This window comes from Dermacentor andersoni, chromosome 11 (genome assembly GCF_023375885.2).
Source record: "Dermacentor andersoni chromosome 11, qqDerAnde1_hic_scaffold, whole genome shotgun sequence".
NCBI classification, from domain to species: Eukaryota; Metazoa; Arthropoda; class Arachnida; order Ixodida; family Ixodidae; genus Dermacentor; species Dermacentor andersoni.
The window spans coordinates 11,186,690-11,205,936 of NC_092824.1; the positions used below are offsets into that span (position 1 = coordinate 11,186,690).

General features: G+C 45.7%; 1 protein-coding gene across 1 annotated transcript; it reads left to right on the forward strand.

The window, feature by feature from the left end:
* Positions 1 to 1,404: 1,404 nt before the first annotated feature.
* Positions 1,405 to 2,295, forward strand: LOC140214183 (uncharacterized). Its single transcript, XM_072285539.1, has one exon. The coding sequence runs from the start codon at positions 1,405 to 1,407 to the stop codon at positions 2,293 to 2,295; it is 891 nt and encodes a 296-aa protein (XP_072141640.1).
* Positions 2,296 to 19,247: the final 16,952 nt, after the last annotated feature.

Sequence of the window (19,247 nt, forward strand, 5' to 3'; positions counted from 1 at the left end):
CGATGGCAGAACCTGTTGCTGCTCTGGAACATGTCAACACTTAAAGCGTACGTGGCAAAGATGGAGTCCTTTTGCAGATGTTGAGAAATCTTGCCGAAACGAGGAAGCAAGCACTATTGCTTGTAATAAATGAAATCTGGATTATTGGAATTCCCCACAGAGTGGAAACACTTGGTCATGATGCCACTACCGAAACCAGGCAAGAAACCTAACACAATAGCCGAACTTTCATCAGTCTCACTCACCTTGAGTGTGCAAATTGACTGAAGAAATATGCCTCGCGAGGCTACACCACCATATGGGAAAGACAAGACTATTTCCACCTGTGCCAGATTGATTTCTGGCCTAAAATTGGCACGTGCGACAATAGCCTCTTTCTGCATCAAAGCATCGCCAATACCAGCCGTTTTGGAGGAAAGATATCTGGGTTCTTTGTCACAGTCGAACCAAGAATAATGTCGAGCATAGTCTGCAACGAGGAAGTACTGGTGGCCTTTCATGTAGCCTGCCCAGGCATTAGGGTTGGCAGTGTTGCCAAAGCCTCTTATGCAACCAAATGTTTGAAATATGAAGTTACAGTAAACAGCCAAAGACTTTTACCAACTGCACAGTTGGAAATGGAGGTAAAACCCAGACCAGCAAACTTGGTTGCAGGAATGATTCGCTGATGAGGTAAGAAGGTGACTTAACAGTTGGTGATAAGGTATACCGAAATGTGCAGTATTATATGTATGTACTGATAGGCCGAAAGAGATGAATTTTTTCCAAAGCAATATCATCTTTCTTTTCAGGATGCCACTTTAGCTTTAGGCATCTTTGGACAGGGTTATGTAAAGCTGCAGAGGCAAAATGATACAACTAGACGCAGACTCCTCGGCGTTAAGTCCTCCCGTTTACACGTGAGGTTGAAGTCCAGGTGCGTCATGAACGCTGCTACTTTTGAAGTGGCCGAAACAAATCGACGTATCTTCGTAACGACGTCTTGTCCATATGTACTACGGTAGGTAACATAAATAAGGGTTCGACGAAAGTTCGTCTGTACGTCGATTTGTTTCGGCCACTTCAAAAGTAGCAGCGTTCATGACGCACCTGGACTTCAACCTCCCGTGTAAACGGGAGGACTTAACGCCGAGGATTCTGCGATTACGAAGACCAGTCACTACGTCGTGGGGCCACCAGATTATCCGTCAGGCTGAGCGGAAGCTCCTACAAGCACGTATTCTTGAATGCCGTGAAAAACTTCGAAAGTTGGAAACGGATACGTTTTTTGCACGTCGGCAGCTTGAGCACCTGATCCCAGTGGACTTCCCAGAGGTGCAACTGCATGCAAACTACACGGCAACCACGAGAGAACGTCTTCATAGAACGTCACAAGACAGGAAACTACAGGCACTCCGCCCGGATATGTCACAAGACGCACAAGACGTCATCAACGTATCCTCGTACACACCGACCGAGAAGGAGGCTGCGGTACTGTACCGTGGTTTAAACTTCAACACGGAAAAACCGCCAAGGCCAAGAGATGTTGTCTGTGCGGTCAAACGTGCGGTCAGTGAACTTCCCTCTGAAGTGCAAGAAGAAGCCCGCACCCCTGCCATTGGTGTACTTTCCGGTATGCGGAGACACGGTGCAAGAACGCATTCGTCGGTAAAGGAGAAGCAAGCCATTCAAAGCCTACGGAATAACAGTAGCATCGCCATTCTGCCCTCCGACAAAGGCAACGCTATGGTCCTACTAGATAAGAGCGACTACCACAATATGTTGGCCCTTCTCGAAGACCATCATACGTACGCTCCTCTGGCTTATGACCCTACCAGCAGACTACAAACCAAACTCCAAAAATTGCTGGCCAGGCTGTTCAAGTTGGTCCCTCCGCACCACGTGGCTCTCTATCACCGTTTGCTCTGCACGAACGGATCAGCCCCTGCAATCTACGGCCTGCCAAAAGTCCACAAGCCTGACGTCCCACTTCGTCCTATCGTCGACTTCACCAGATCACCGCTCTACCGACTATCGGGCTACCTTCACCAGGTGTTGAGCCCTCTTGCCGGTAAGACCTCGACGCACGTCGAAAACTCATCCGCATTTGTAGCAAAGATAAAGGACATCACGTTGAGTGAAGATGACGCCTTGGTCTCGTTCGACGTCACATCGCTTTTCACTAGTATCCCAGTGGATTTGGCAGTAGCCACATGCAAAGAAGCCCTAGAAGCAGACAGTGGTCTTCCTGGTCGCACGCCCTTCGACGTCCCTGAACTCGGCGAGCTGCTGCGGTTTTGTCTAAGCAACACGTAGTTTTCTTATGGTGGCACAACCTTTACCAGCAAACGCATGCCACGGCAATGGGAGCTTCAATATCGGTCACCACGGCTAATCTAGTAATGGAAGCCTTGGAAGGGAAAGTGCTGCCCACATTCAACCCGGCACCTAAAGTTTTTTACCGCTACGTAAATGACTGTTTCTGTATTTTGAAGAAACAAGACATCCAACGCTTCCTGGACTGCCTGAACGCCCAAAATGCGCACATACAATTCACTGTGGAACACGAGAGGGACAACTCGTTGCCTTTCTTGGATGTACTGGTTCGTCGGGATGGGGATGCTCTCGCCTTCTCGGTATACAGGAAGCCTACACACACAGGTTGTTATCTTAAGTTTAGTTCTTGTCACCCTGTTGGCCATAAGACATCCGTAGTGTCGTCCCTGATAACACGCGCCGTACGCGTCTGCTCAGGCGACGATGCACTAAAAAAGGAATTACGGACGATCCACCGTGAACTAACCCGCAACGGCTACCCTAGTCGTTTCATATGCAGGACCGAGAAGCGGATATTAGAGCCAAGCTCGGAGAACAACACGACAATCCGTGCACGTGCAGCCATCCCTTACGTCCAAGGAATCAGCGAGGCACTGTCGCGCGTATTTTCGAAATACGATTTGCGCATTGCCCACATCCCGACCAGCAAGCTCCGGAACCAGCTCATGAATGTGAAAGACAGGTTACCTGTTGAATCATTCCCAGGAGTTGTGTATAAGATACCATGCGCTGATTGCCACAGAGTATATATTGGTGAAACAGGGAAGTTCTCCAGACGCCTCAAGGAACATAAACGTGATGTAAGAAATAATAACCACATGACGAACGCCATTGCCAAGCATGCGCATGGACATAATCACAAGATTGACTGGGACAATGCCACTGTTGTTGCCAAAGAAAAGAACGTGTCATCCCGACGGCTGCTAGAATCTCTAATCATTCAATCGACGCCAGCTGCAATGAACCGGACACCAGGGACTATGCCTACCATTTACGGAAGATCATTACGTCACGTGCTGGCTATATAAGTGACGACGATTTCTTGTCCAAGTCAGTGAACAACGAACCCGTACGCGGTTCCGAAACGTCAGATTATTCATCAGACTTGGTCAGTGACCGTAATTTCCTTCATTTCCATGCCTGACCAGACGAACTTTCGTCGAACCCTTAATTATGACACCATGTCAAGTATGTAGTGCCATAGAGTATTCTTGGATGGAGTGTTGCCCTTTCATTCTTCACACTATAATGTCTGTTTTCTGTTTCCAAGGCCGTTTTACATTTGAGTGTGAGTGTAGCATTTTGCCAGGTTTTACCTCTGACACCCAAGCTTGAAAGTTTGCTGCCCACTGCTGGTGGCATACTCGCACATGACATTTTTTTTTTCAAGAAAAGAAAGCTTGTCACTTATCCTGTGCACTGGTTGTCTTTGTCTTTTTGAATTACAATATGTTGCCTATTTTTCCTGTTTTGTTGCATTTCAGATTAGGAATTGCCATCATAGTTGACATCATTTAACCATATTGCACACAATATGGATGATATGTACTTGCATTGTATTTCTACCATAAATATGATAAGTAGAAGTTAATCATTCACAAATAGCGCCTTTACATGGTGGTACAGTGATGGATTGTGGCTATAAGGCACCAACGCTGCAGGTAGCGCTGTTAGTGCAGAATATTGTTCAACTCTAAAAACACTGCTTTGAAACATCATTGTTCTTATGTGCATTTGTATAGCTCCAGTTATTGCGAACAACACACATCTGGTGGAACAGTACCTGTGCACCTGCAGTTGGGGCCAATGAATAGCCAAATTTCTGCCCGTTTTCATGTTATTAGCATGTTAGTAAAGGCACTCGTTTTTTTAGTGACCTGTTTGCCCAGTGTAGAAGCTGCTGCTGGCTGTCAGAATCTTGTACACATCTTCAGCTTTGCAGGGGACACAGCATCCGGCACATAGTTTGACACAGCCCGTGTCTTCGGGGCAAGTTGTTCACTCACTTGCAAAGGGAGAACCAAGCTTGTTGGATATGAAGTAAACCACCTGTACACTCAGTGGCCTTCTTCATTTTGTGTGACATATGTGGTTATAGCGACCCTTGGTTATGCACTTCTTGTCTGGCAGCAGTCTTGCTTTTGAAACACTCGGGATACCTTTCAGCAAGCTGGACAGGAATAACACTGAAAATCCAGCAGATGTTAATCGTCGCACTTATCATGCGAAGTTTCATACAGTATGATGAGGGTGTAAGTAATTGACGGTGTTCCTCAAGGCTTTGTAGCACATGTCATGAGTTTGGAGCAACATGATGTACAGCACTTTTTTGATCGTATGTTATAGATTCAGCAGGTGTGGCCATGGTTGAAGTGCAGCGCAAGGTCAAGAAAACAAATAGCTGTGAGCAGCACCCTGGTAAAGGAGAGGCTGGGAAAACTACTAGGAAGCCCGCTGAACATCTGGTTGACCTTGTTGCTGGCTTCATCAGGCAAAGTGTGAAACAAGAGAAGGAAGTCATCAACACATCAGGTTTTTACATATATACACTGTGATAAGATTCTCAGGCAGGTCTCTGTCATAACATGCCAACAAGTCTGAGTGCGCAGGCTATGTACGACCGACTACATATGCCTTCTGTTCGGACAAAGAGCTGCGCATTGTAACTAACGAGGATGGGCTGTATAAAAAAACAGCAGCTCCGTTAACCTGGTTTCACTGGTATCAACAGTGTTTTGCAAGGTTGCATCGTCATGCTCCCCAATGCCTTCTTGGGTGACATCAGCAAGGACCAGCTTGAGGCAAGGGGTAATAGACGTCTTTACAATCTAAAAATGCATGCATGCATGAACAGCACATTGTGTCCAAAAAGTAGGCCCTTCACAGGGGCATTGGAGAAGGAACAGATTATTGGCAGTGGCAAGGACAAGCTTCTCTGGTACAAACACCCGACACTGTTGCCATGTAATAACCTCTGAAAGAGGAAATCATCGTTGTGCATCCATAAAGAGGGCAGACAGGCAAAGCCCCTTCAGCAATGCTTCCAGCTTCAAAAGACCCACTTCGCATATCCTGAATGCTGCCTTCTTAGACTTTGCTGGGTGCGAGCATTCTACTCTCCAAAAGTTGTCATTGAGAGCACTGTTGGCATGCTGGCAATATAGTTCTGAAGCAATTGCAACAAACCTCTTCCTAGTTGGTCTGGAGGCTAACGGTGCTCATGGAGCGACACCATGAGACAAGCAAGGTGACTGGATGCCTCCAAGCTCTTGTTCGTTTATCACATTATTCTGTTAGTAACAACCATGAGACCTCAAAACCAACAAGCACTCGCGTGGTTACTGTGGAGGATCCATAATAAAAAGCACAAAAACAAAAAAACTCAAGGGAAAGGATAAAGCACCATTTAACACTTAGTATTGTTGCAGCCCACCCCTTCTTTATTTTGTCTGGTCATGCTATATTTTATTTTACTATATATAGGCATGAACTTCTCCGGTGCACAGCTTACTGCAGACAGCATAGGTGATGTTCCCAAGCTCAATCAATGTCTGATTTTTATATACACTATATGCAGGCTGAAAGAGGCTCGAAACACTTTAATGGAAGCTTCTAGTAGAAAAGGTGCCTGGAAGAAAAAAAATGCTGTGCTGCAGCTGTCTTGGCAACATCTTGTCCCCTTAATAAAAATTGTGCTTCCATATCAACTTCAGCCCTCCAGTTTAGACTAAAGTACCAGTGCACTTATGAACAACGAATCAATTCTCAAAGAGTATGTGCAGTCCAGCCAAAAGCATGGGCATGAATCCGCACTGTGCTTCTGCATTGAAGGTGAATAATGCATTCCATGATTGTGAATTTGTTTTAGTAAGCTTCCCTGCAATAATAATTTGTAATGTACAAAGAATTGTCAATGAAGCTTACCACGAGCACAGATGCACTTGCAAATTATATCCCAATTGAAAATAATGAGCACAGTGCAAACCTATGTGCACTTCCACTCTTAGTATGCTTTACTGCACGATTGTATTGCAGTGTAGCAAGCCACAAAATAACCCAGGTAGCACACAAAGTCTTGAAAACGTCGTATTAAGGGATTCAACGTCTGAAACGGATTTTTGACCAAAATCTACGTATCAAAAACGTTCCAAACAAGATAGCTTGAAAACGAAGGGTGAATACGTTTTGATAACGTTGGAAGCCGGGCAGCTTAAAAACGAGGGCTGAATACGTTTTGAAAACGACTTCACATGACTCGCTCTATCTCTTTAGTTATCAAGCGTACCGGGTACATTTTCGACAGTGCCGTTTTTGGCGGGAGAATTCCTCGCTTGTCAAACAGCACTCGTCGTGTCAATTGCTCCTCTATTTGACCTACATCAGAATGAGTGCGGTAAGAAAAAGAAATTCTTTAGTGGTGTTAACCTAACGTGAGAAGAGACGAAGGATTGCAAATGAAGTTGGCATCCCAACAGGAAGTGTTTTGGGTCAGGAGGAAGTGGAGCGTGAGTACAGCAACATCGAAGCCGCCCTTCAATGGTAGTCGGCCGAGCCTTCAGCAGGAAGGAAGATCTGTATGACGACGCGGTTCCTTCCAATGTGTTTGGCATATCAAAGGTGTCATCACTAAATGTGACAATGAGCTCCTGGAAAATGAGCAGCGTCGCATGCAAATGCTTCAAAATTCTCGCTGGACAAGCTTTGCCGTGTTTCCTATTATTCACAATGCAGTGATGTGAACACCTTACCGCTGAACTAATTTTTTTTTACTGCTGAGGCACGAGGGCTGCACGCTTTTCGTGCGTACAAAGCTAACATTTTGTGCCCAATCATTTGAATAGTGAAAACTGCGGTGTTATTATAAACAGTAGCTTCATTTTATTTCCTCGTGTAATATAAAGAAGAGAACGCAGTAAACGTTTTCACTATTCTGGCATGTACAAGTTCGCGATGCTTTGCATAAGTACGTATGCAATTAATCATTACATATATATATATATATATATATATATATATAATGTGTGTATGTGTGTGTGCACATGTTTACCTCCATATGAAATTTTAGGTGATATCTTATGCATATGCAATACAGTAAGTGTACAGTCGCGGTCAAAAATACGCGGCCCACGGCTCCAGTCGGCGGAGCGGCCGCGAGCCGCACCGCGGCGCTCGCGTCGGCGCTGCGAGAGTTTGCGCTCTGACGACAGGTATCTCCCTCGCTCTCGGGCGGATACGTAACGGACGATACGTAACGGGAGGATACGTAACGGATACGGACGATACGTAGGGAGATACCTGTCGTCAGAGCGCAAACTCTCGCAGCGCCGACGCGAGCGCCGCGGTGCGGCTCGCGGCCGCTCCGCCGACTGGAGCCGTGGGCCGCGTATTTTTGACCGCGACTGTACATCATCAAATAACGCGCTTCCCCGTGGGACCCATGAATAACTTGGAGCTTGTCTCCAGGGCGCTAAATTATGAAAGTCACATGCAGCATAAATAAAAGTATCGAGCTAATAAGCGAACTTCACTTTTGGTGCCAAGGAAGGGACACATCGGTGCAGTCGTTTCTAGTAACGGTGCTTCGTAGGAAGTGTGGCAGCGAATTCTATACTCTGAGCACAATGTAGATAAAAAAATTTGCAGAAACCATCGTCGATGATTGTTAATGCATGCGATTAGTCTGAGCGAGCGAGCGAACAAAAGAACGCGAGAGAAAGGGAACGAGAGAGAGAGAGAGAGCGAAATATAGTTAGCGTGAGAACGAACGAACGAACGCGCGAGCGTTTTCCTTGCAAATCAACATTCCGACGACCGACCACCGACGACTGAACAACTACTAAAACATCCGACGGAGAAGAGACAGAAAGCTATTCGCTTTAATATTTCTGAAACTCGTCGTTATAGGCTCGTCACGCTTGGGCGCAGAGCGTGGTGTGATGGCACTTATATAGAAGCAGCAATTGTTTTTTAACATGCTGTAACCACAATGACGCGGCACTGAAAGCGGAAATCATCCGAAATGAGAGAGGAAACTGAAAGACCTTGCGGAACGCCCTGTGGCAACTTCCAGCTCGCCACTCTTGCTGCAGGTGGAGTGGCGACAGAACAACGGAAGAGCACGCGGGGTCTGGTTCTGCGCAACATTATTCACGGGTCGAGAAGTACAAAAGCCAATGCGCACGACACACAAGACGCGCACACGAAGGCGCCACGCCACGGCGCGTCAGCCTCTTTAGCGGCTTCTACAATATTCAACAACCCATAAACGCGATCCAACCTTGCGCAAGGTGGCGATACCGTCGTCACATCATGTGACCAAGGTGGCCACATGATTCGTGATGCCGGGCAGCAGGGCGAGCCGGGCACAGTTGCGTCACCGCACTCGCATTGCGCTCTGGTGTGTTTGCGGCTGATCTGATTGTGCTGCCGCTGCCCTTTGCCATGTAAGTGTTGCAGTGTTTTGCTGTCAAGAAAATGCTATTCTGTGATTAGTTTGGGTTGTGCGATATGTTTGTGTGGTTTTAATTTGGAAATCAGTTGTGTTTTCAATTGGCATGTGACCAAGGCGGCCACGCTATTCGTGAAGCCGGGCATAGTTGCGTTATCGCACTCGCATAGCACTGTGGTCTGTTTGCGACTGTTCTGAATGTGCTGCCGCTGCCCTTTGTCATGTAAGTGTTGCAGTGTTTTGCCGTCAAGAAAACAATATTCTGTGATTAGTTTGGGTTGTGCGATCTGTTTGAGCCGGGCATAATAGCGTTATCGCACTCGCATTGCGTTGTGGTATGTTTGTAGCTGTTCTGAATGTGCTGCCGCTGCCCTTTGTCATGTAAGTGTTGCAGTGTTTTGCCGTCAAGAAAACGACATTCTATGATTAGTTTGGCTTGTGCGATCTGTTTGTGTCGTTTTAATCTGGAAATCAGTAGTGTTTTCGATTGGAGGGCGCCGAGTGGAGGGCACTAATCAGCTCTTCAAGTTCATTGTCATGTTATGTGAGGCGCCTTTTCACTGACGCTGTAATTAAGGCGTCAAGGGCTGCATAAGGACGAAAGTTAGAGGGACGAAATCGTGCCTGTGTGTCCCTAGCGTCGGGATCGGCCGCTAGGCGTGATCCTAACAAGAAAGCATTTTGCAGAATGCGAAGAAAGGCGGCAAAATTGCTGTCTATGCGCACCTTGCCGATCTCCGCAATAGAGCCGTCATGGTGGTATTTTAGTCTCCCGTTTAGCAAGAGTGTTGCAGACCAGAGAACTGGTACAAACAGGTTTTTTTTTTTTTTTAATGATTCAGTACTAGTACGGTATCCCAAGAGGTGAGGTCAAGTGCCCGCCCTATTTTCTTCCCTCGCGCTACAGCGCACTGACAGAATAGAAAGTTTTAGAACAGGGGCCCCAATATTTTGGGGCCCCAAAGAGCTTTGCAGGTGTTAGCGTTGATGCACGCAGGAGTGAAGAGTTTTAGAATAGGGCTTTGCGTTTGCAGATAGCTGGATGGATGGATGGATGTTATGAGCGTCCCCTTTGGAACGGGGCGGTGGGTTGCGCCACCAAGCTCTTGCTACTATGCTGCCTAATATCCTACCTAGGTTAACCAATTAAAAAAGAAAAAAAAACACTATGAACTACCGCGTCCAAACTTTCTGATCCCCTATTGCGAATTGTGCTTTTGTACGTCTCCGTCTTTTGTCGTTTCCCTACTTTCCTTCCAGCGTCTTGCGCTGACAGCGCCACTACGGCGTCTAAGAAAAACGATAAAAAATAACTAAATAAAATATACCATCTTATGATATGAATAGTAATTTTTACTTGCGTGTACTCACGTTTAATTACAATTTAGAGGTTATTCTTCAAGCAGCAAACAATTAGTTGTGCTTAGTTTGGAGCAACAAAACCAACTTTAGGTGCCTTCACCAGCCAAGCTTAGCCGTGTTAGGCCTACGAGCCATAAAATCCACACTCGAATTCGGAATCAGCGGCGTCTAATGAATCAATCTTCATAACAAACGCTAGTTGAGAGAAAGCGATAACTGCAGTCACTTCTCCTAGCTTGCGAACTTCACGCATTACCGCGAATCGAACCCAGTTTGGTTCTAGGTTAGAGCCGTCGCTTCGATGGGTGCCGCCATGTTTGTTGACGCAAAGCTTTTGGGAACGCTATTTGAGCTCCCGCTAAATCGGTGAAATAGCGTTCCCAACGCAAAACCCAAACGCAGTTTGCGTCTCGCGCATGCCCAGTGGCTTCGACGCTATTTCTTTGGGGCCCCAAAACGTTTGGGGCCCCTATTCTAAACCTCTCTAATTTTGCGTGTACCATACCGTGCTTTTATCGTTTGCGCTTCAGGTTCTCGATTGTGTTTTCGCCCCCTTTACCCACGTGATGGGTATTTCATGGTCTTAAGGGGAACCACCTGTGTTCATATATTGTGTCCAATATATGAAACGGCCAAATTCGATTTTATTTGACGCCTCAAATGGTAGTAATGTATTGAGTCACTTGTAGCTTTGTGCTTGTTATCAATTTTTCTACTTGGCGAATGGATACAGCATGTACGCTGCATAACTCGCTTGTGGATACTGCGTACGTGAGTCGAGTATGCCCTTGGTATAAAATAACTTGTATGCTTTAGGTAGTACGATTGTTTTCAGTTTGGGACATGTGTCGGAATGTACACTGTGCGCGCGCGTTACTCAGTCGGCGGCCTGCCGAGCTCGTGCGGGTGCCATGTGAGCGCATGGAGTTTGCGAAGCGCTCGCGCGGTTTTTTTTATATGTGTTCTGTTCGCGCGCTTCGCACAACAGGGCATGCCGCAGTTCTTTGTCCTTGTGCAACACATTTTCCTAGCCCTTTTAACCACTGTCCAGTCCGTTACAAATCGAATTTCTCGGTCGTGATTGGCTCCTTTGCGCAAGCTACGAGAGTGAGCCAATCGCATCGATAATTTCGATCCGGATCGGGCTTGATCGCGATCGAGAGTGGTCGTGTGACACCGGTTTTACACATGGCTCCCACATAGGGAACACTTTAAGTTCAATGCTACTGAGTGAAGAGCAAATGCATGTATATGGCAGTGGTGGTATGTGGGCAAGTCTTTCTGGTGAAGCCAATGCTTGTGCATTCAAAACATTTCAACTACCAGCGTAGTGCATCAATGTGTCTTTTTCGACCAAATGGAGCACCAGTGCAGATATCTGAGCATACCTGTCCAGTGCAGCAAGTTTGTCTACATTGAAACCCCTACCAGCATGTGCGGCAGTTATATTTGCAGCTGGACTGCAGAATAATCAGTGGTGTGCTCTCAAGCTGTTTATCTATGAAGCTCTGCCTGGACTGTGTGCGAAATATTTTTGAACGTGAAAGTGGAGGTGAATTGGTAAACATCAGTGGAACTGTGCCTGGACTTTGTGGCAAATGTTTTTGGATGTGAAAGTGAGAGTGAACTGGCAAGGAATTTGCTCTGGGCTACATGTGTTAAACCTTTTTCTCATTCAGAGTGCTTTTTTTACTTTAGGAGATGGAGATGTGCGCAAAGTGTGACATGTCAGTCTGCTAATTAATGTATTTGCTGGTTTGCAAATTATTCGTTGCAACTTTGTTTTTGCCAGAGAGGTGCAACTTTGCCTCTTGTACAGGGCTTTTTAGATAAACCACTTACTATTTATTATGACCATTGCTTCCTTTGTTACATAAATGCAGCTTCCAATGCATTCCAGTTTATTTCCATGTTTATGTAAGTTTCTAATATGAGGCTTGCATATTCATTTGTCACGTTCTGAAGTGGCAAGATGCAGCATTACTGTCCCATCGTTCGCTGTACTACAGTAGTGTTCACTTGTTACACTGAATCCCCCGTTTAAGTATTCTGTACTAATTTCACTTTATTGTTTTTTGTTGTATGGTTGAGGCATTACCATCCGATTCATACTTTTGCATTTTTCAGTCTACTTCTTCCATTCGCTCCGATGTCACTTCTGCATAACTCTAGTCCATCTAATAGCACGTACTCTTTACTATGATAAATAAGAAACTTTAGTCACTCCATGTTTTTCTGTTCATTTTTGTATGTGTACTTGGAATTGTGTATGTAATAGTGAATGTTCACTTTCGAGTTCATTACGAATCCCTTCTGCGACTTTTGTCATTGTTGTTATACTTTTACTTCTATTGGCATTTCTCACACATTTTGTTCGAACCTTGCATAAACATTACATTTTAATAAAGTGTTTTTGCTTGGTGACAATGTTCTCATTTCATGCACTCTTGGCATGAAGGGCTTCTTCTGGCCGCCTACCAAGACGTGACCCTTTGCTCTTTGCAGGATGTCATTCCCATTTTGGTTTTGACCATCGTAGCTTACTAAAGGCGGTATTAAGGATTCATTATTCCTAACAGGCTCATTTTCGTGTGTCTCAAGGAAGCACGGGTCACACAACGCAGATTCTGTACTGCCAGAGCTCACCGAGGCCAAAGCCGCATGGCCGCACCACCACTGATCACGGCTTTCCGCCAAGTAACACAGAACCTACAACCAACACACATACACCGCAAGCACAATCACAGGAGCAATGTTGAACAACGGGCGGTCCAGAGAATTATCACGCCGAGGACGAACACGCCACGGCGTCGCTCGGCGCCGCTGTCGTGCCTTCTCAAAAATCCCTAAACGATCCTGTCCCTAGGCATCTAGGGAAAGGTCAAGTGAGGGATTTTTGTACGACATTTAGACGCGTGCGTCTTCCGTATGGTAGACTGATGCATGGTGCATGTTTATTTCTGTACTGTTCTAAAAACCATTTGTTTATTCACTCAATACAAATGTACTGCTTCTTCGCCGCAGTACATTTTAGTTACGTGGTGAAGCATACTAAATGTGGAAGGGGGCCGCTTTCACCCAGCATAGTATTTTCACTTAGTAGGCCTGAGAAGCAGCGGGTGCGCGACTGTATAATTAAAGAACTCTTATGACCAGTGACAGTGGTCCCTTTCCACTTTTAGTATGCTTCACCGCAAAACATTGGTGTATTGCGAGAAAGGTAATCTTAAAAAAGCCCAATTATGCAACGTTTCTATTGTAGCTTCCTACACAATACATGGGAGGAAATAAGCATCGTGCAGTAAAGCATACTAAGATTGCAAAGGGCACATAGGTTTATTCTGCGCTCATTATATTCCATTGTGATATAATTTGCAAGTGCATCTGCGCTCGTAGTAAGCTTCATTGACAATTCTTTGTTTATTACAAATTCATATTGCAGGGAAGTCTACCAAAGCACACTCGCCATTATGGAACGCGTTATTCACTTTCAATGCAGGAGCACAATGGGGATTCATGCCCATGCTTTTGGCTGGACTGCATATGCTCTTTGAGAATTGATTCGTTCATAAGTGCGTGGGTACATTACTCTAAACTTGAGGGTTGAAGTTGATATGGAAGCACAATTTTTATTGAGAGGACATGATGTTGCCAACATGGTTGCAGCACAGCTTATTTGTTTTTCTTCCAGGCACCTTTTCTATTAGAAGCTTCCATTGGAGTGTTGCAAGCCTCTTTGAGCCAGCACATAGTGTATATAAAAATTGCGACACTGATTGGGAACATCACCTATGCTCTCTGCAGTAAGCTGTGGACAGGAGAAGTTCATGCCTATCTATAGCAAAAAAAATGTAGCACGACCAGACAAAATAATAGAAGGGGGTGGGCTGCAGCAAGGCTAAGTGTTAAATGGTGCTTTATCCTTTCCCTTGAGTTTCCTATTTTTGTGCCTTTCATTATGGATCCTCCGCAGTAACCACACGAGTGCCGAACTTAAGCTTATTGGTTTCAGGTCTCTTGGTTGTTACTAACAGAACAGTGTGATAAACCAACAAGGTCTTGGAGGCATCCAGTCACCTTGCTTGTCTCATGGTGTCGCTCCATGAGCACCGCGAGCCTCCAGACCAACTAGGAAGGGATGTTTGTTGCAATTGCCACCAAACCAACAGTGCTCTCATTAACAACTTTTGGACAGTAGAATGCTTGCACCCAGCAAAGTTTAGGAAGGAAGCATTCAGGATGTGCAAAGTGGGCCTTTTGAAGCAGGCAGCATTGCTGAAGGGGCTTTGCCTGTCTGCCCTCTTTATGGATACACAAAGATAATTTCCTCATTGAGAGGGATTGTTTCAGAGGTCGTTACATGGCAACAGTGCTGGGTGTTTAGTAGCAGAGAAGCTTGTCTTTGCCCACTGTCAATAATCTGTTCCTTCTCCAGTGCCCCTGTGAAGTGCCTACGTTTTGGACGCAATGTGCTCTTCATGCATGCATGCATTTTTAGCTTGTAAAGACGTCTATTACCCCTTGCCTCAAGCTGGTCCTTGCTGATGTCACCCAAGACGGCAGTGGGAAGTATGACGATGCAGACTTACAAAACACCGTTGATACCGGTGAGACCAGAATAATGGAGCTGCTCTTTTTTTTTTGTCCACTCCATCCTCGTTAGTTACAATGAGCAGTTCTTTGTCCGAACAGAAGGCATATGTAGTTGGCTGTGCATAGTTTGCGCACTAAGACTTGTTGGCGTGTTATGCCAGACCTGCCTGAGAAGCTTAGCACAGTGCCTATATGTAAAAACCTTCTGATGTGTTGATGACTTCCTTCTCTTTATCACACTTTGCTTGATGAACCCAGCAACTGGGTCAACCAGATGTTCAACAGGCTTCCCACTAGTTTTCCCAGCGTCTCTTTACCAGGGTACTGCTCATAGATATCTCTTTTCTTGACCTTGCACTGCACTTCAACCATGGCCACACCTGCCCAACCTATAGCATGCGATCAGAAAAGTGCTATACATCATGTTGCTCCAAACTTATGACATGCTACAAGGCCCTGAGGAAGACTCTCATTTATTTGCGCCCTCATCATACTGTATGAAGCTTCGCACGATAAGTTCGACAATTAACATCTGCTGGTTTTTCAGTGTTATTCCCGTCCAGCTTGCTGAAAGCTATCCTGAGTGTTTCAAAAGCAAAATACTGCTGACGGACAAGAAGTGCATAAAGCAAGGGTTGCTATAACCACATATGTCACACAAAATGAAGGCCACTGAATGTGCAGGTGGTTTACTTCAATTTCAACAAGCTTGGTTCTCCCTTTGCAAGTGGGTAAACTCAACTTGCCCCGAAAACATGACATGTCACAAACTATGTGCCAGAAGGTGTGTCCCCTGCAAAGCTGAAGATGTGTACGAGATCCTGACACCCCGCAACGGCTCCTACACTGGGCAAACAGACTACTATAAGAACGACTGCCTTTACTAATATGCTAATAACATGAAAACGGGCAGAAATATGGCTATTCATTTGACCCAACTGCTGGTGCAAGCCACTCTTCCACCAGATGTGTGTTGTTCACAGAAACTGGAGCTATACAAATGCATATAAAAGCAATGATGTTTGAAAGTAGTAGAGTTGAACTATATTCTGCACAAGCAGTGCTACCTGCACCGCTGGTACCTTATAGCCACAATTCATGGCTGCACCACCATGCAAAGGCACTATTCTTGAATTATTAACTTATATTTATGGTGGCCAGATGCAAGTACAGATCATCCACATTGTGTGCAATATGGTTAAATGATGCTAACTATGATAGCCATTCCTAATCTGAAAGGCAACAACAGAGACAAAAACAACCAGTGCACAGGATAAGTGACAGACTTCTTTTTATTAAAAAAAAAAGTCAGGTGTCATGCCACCAGCAGTGGGTGACAAGGTTTCAAGCTTGAGTGAGAGGCGAAACTTAGCAAAATGCTACAATCACACTCAAATGTAAAACGGCCTTGGACACAAAAAACATCATATTGTACAGAATGAAAGGGCAAGACTCCATCCAAAAACTCTATGGCACCACATAGTTGACATGGTATAAAAAAATTAACGTGCCCTACAAAAAAGCAAAAACACGGGAAACACCGTAAAATGCAATGTGCAGTGTCTGAAACCAAGAAAAAACAACCCAAAAATGGTTTTGCTAAGTATTTCAATTATTTAAATTGTCAAACTGTCTCGTCACTTCTTAATGAACCTGTACAGCTGAAGGAAGGAAAGAAAGCCGAATAGCAGGGTCACAGAAAATGTCACCAAATAAATTTACTTTGCTTACTAAGGATACCTCCGGTTTAGTTGTGGTCTGACTTTGCACAATAATTGTGTATAATTTTTCTTGTTAAGAATAGTTTAGCAGATAGGGAAGAAATGGCCATTAGAGCACCAGGTGTATGCATATTCTATGCACAAAAAGCCACTGCTATCTTACTTTTAGTTTTTTTTTTCTCTACTACTATTAACGAGTATTTAAGTGCCTTAATAGCACAGCTAACATCCTACTGCAAAACACAAAATTGGGCAAGTTGTGGCATAAAGAAAATTGCAGTTTCACTTGTAACGCAAAACAATGATGCAGTAGCCGGTGAAATATGCGCAGGAAGGATGCCGTGTTTGTTGAAGTGAACACTTGCCAATGGAAGTCAGTAATCTCCTTTAGAGAAGTAAAATAAGTCCGAGTCACATTTATTGGTGGGAGTTGTGCCTCCCAGTGTTGAAGTGAAGACTCGACTTTTCTTCCTCCTCTTTCATATCCGGACTTGGCTGTTTCGTTCTCGTGTGCAACGAACAGACTGGACAGCTGGGTTGTCAAGAAGCAAAATCACCCACGCCTTTATTCTGTATCGTTATTTATAGTCGAAGGTGGAAAGGGTTAGTAGCAGTGAGGGGCGGGTATATGCACGTGGCAATCGTGCATGTAGATAGCACACGCGCTTTCATCAGATATGATACATCCTCTTTCCAAACAGTAATTACATGACGGAATTAATACCGCAGGCTCGTCTGCTGGAACTGCTGGTCATAACCCAGACGCTCTGGCTGCCGCGTCTGTCGTTGACTGCGTCGCAATGGCTGAGACGATGGCTGTTGAGCTACCACGGGTGAGGCTGCAGTAGTAGTTGACGCCACACCTTGAAATGGGGTCTGGTTGTCGGTCATATCTTCGTCGTCTGATGAGCCAACCTCATACGATTCCTTCGTCGCCAGAAGATTCCGACGGTTGCGTCTCAGCACAGTATTGTTCTCTGTGCGCACATAGAAGGATCGTGGGCCGGCTGATCAGACCACCTTGGCTTTCCTGGCCCATGATGTTCCATTCAAGCGTACCGCGTCATTGTTGCTGAGGCCTGGTAAGGTGCGCCTATGACGACTTCTCTGCCGGTGTTTCTTGACGACAGTCGCGGACATTGGATTGAAGTCCGGCAATGGTGTGCGCAGCCGCCTTCCTTGCAGCAGTTCCCCAGGAGACCGGCCATCTTCAACAGGACTCGCCCTGTAATTTAACAAGCCCAGCCAAAAACACTCTTCTGCAGCTTTTGTTTTCTTTAGAATACGTTTCACCACCTGTACACCCTTCTCAGCGAGCCCGTTTGATTGAGGATACTGCGGGCTTGATGTCACATGTTTGAAGTCGTAACGCTTTGCAAAAATAATAAACTCTTGGCTGCTAAACTGTGGGCCGTTGTCTGTACAAACCTGGACTGGGATGCCGTACCTTGAAAATATTTCACTGAGCCTATCGATAACGGCACTGGCTGTTGTCTCGGGCAGTAGCGCTACCTCAGGGAAATCGGACATCGAGTCGTATGCACGCAAATAATCCCTTCCCGAGTACTGAAAAAGATCGACGCCGATACGGTACCATGGCTGCGTAGGCGTAGGTTGCATGATTAAAGGCTCCCATGGCTGCTTTTAAGCAAATGTCTTGCAGGTTGAACATCTTTCAATCAGGGACTGAATGTCAGAGTTTATGTTCGGCCAATAGACCATTTGCCTTGCTCTAGCTTTGCACTTAACCTGGCCCAGATGGCCTGCGTGGATCCGTTTCAATATGTCGCCGCGCATGCTTGTCGGTATGACTACTTTCGTCCCTTTCAATAATATGCCGTTTACTACGGACAGTTCTGCGGCCACTGGTTTCAGGGGGCCGTCGACAGGTTCTCCCTTCGCAAGCTTTAACACAGTGCCAAGATGTGGATCGAGAGCCGTTTCCTGTGCAAGTTTTCTAGCTGTCGTTTCACTTACGAGTGCTGATACAACCGTGACGGCATGGATCTCGATGTCACTCGTGTCTGAAGCTGCCTTGAGTCCTGGAACAGGTGATCGGGACAGCATATCAGCAAGGGCCATTTGTTTGCCAGGAATAAATGTTAGCGTGTAGTCATATTTCATCAATCTCAAGAAAAATCGTTGCACTCTGGGTGGCATATCACTTATGCCTTTCTTTGATATGTTTATCAGTGGACTGTGGTCACTCTCGAGGATGAGGGGGCGGCCATAAACGAAATGATTGAACTTTTCGCAACCGAAAGCTTAGGCCAACGCCTCTTTTTCAATCTGCGAATATCTTTGCTCCGATTCTGTCAAAGCTCTTGACGCGTAGGCGACCGGCTGCCAGCAGTCCCCATGACGTTGCAGAAGCGCCGCACCAACACCACTCTGAGAGGCATCTGCAGTTACTTTTGTCTCCAGACTCGGATCAAATATAGCAAGCAATGGTGCATTACTTAAGTCCCGACATATAGCCTGCCATTCCTTTTCGTGGGTTGGTGTCCAATCAAAGATGACACCTTGTTTGACGAGGGATCGTAAAGTAGACGTGAGCTGCGAGAGTGACGGTAGGTACTTGCTGAAGTAGTTAACGACTCCCAGCAGTCTTTGTACCGCCAATTTGTCCTGAGGTTCTGGCATTTTTAAAAGACCGTCAACGAGATCAGGATTTGGCCTAATGCCCTTGTCGCTAATGATGTCACCCAGGAAGAGTACTTCTTGCAGGCCAAAGCGACACTTGGATGCATTGAAGGTAAGGCCTGCCTTTTCAGCTGCTTCTAATACTCTGCGCAGCCTCTCATCGT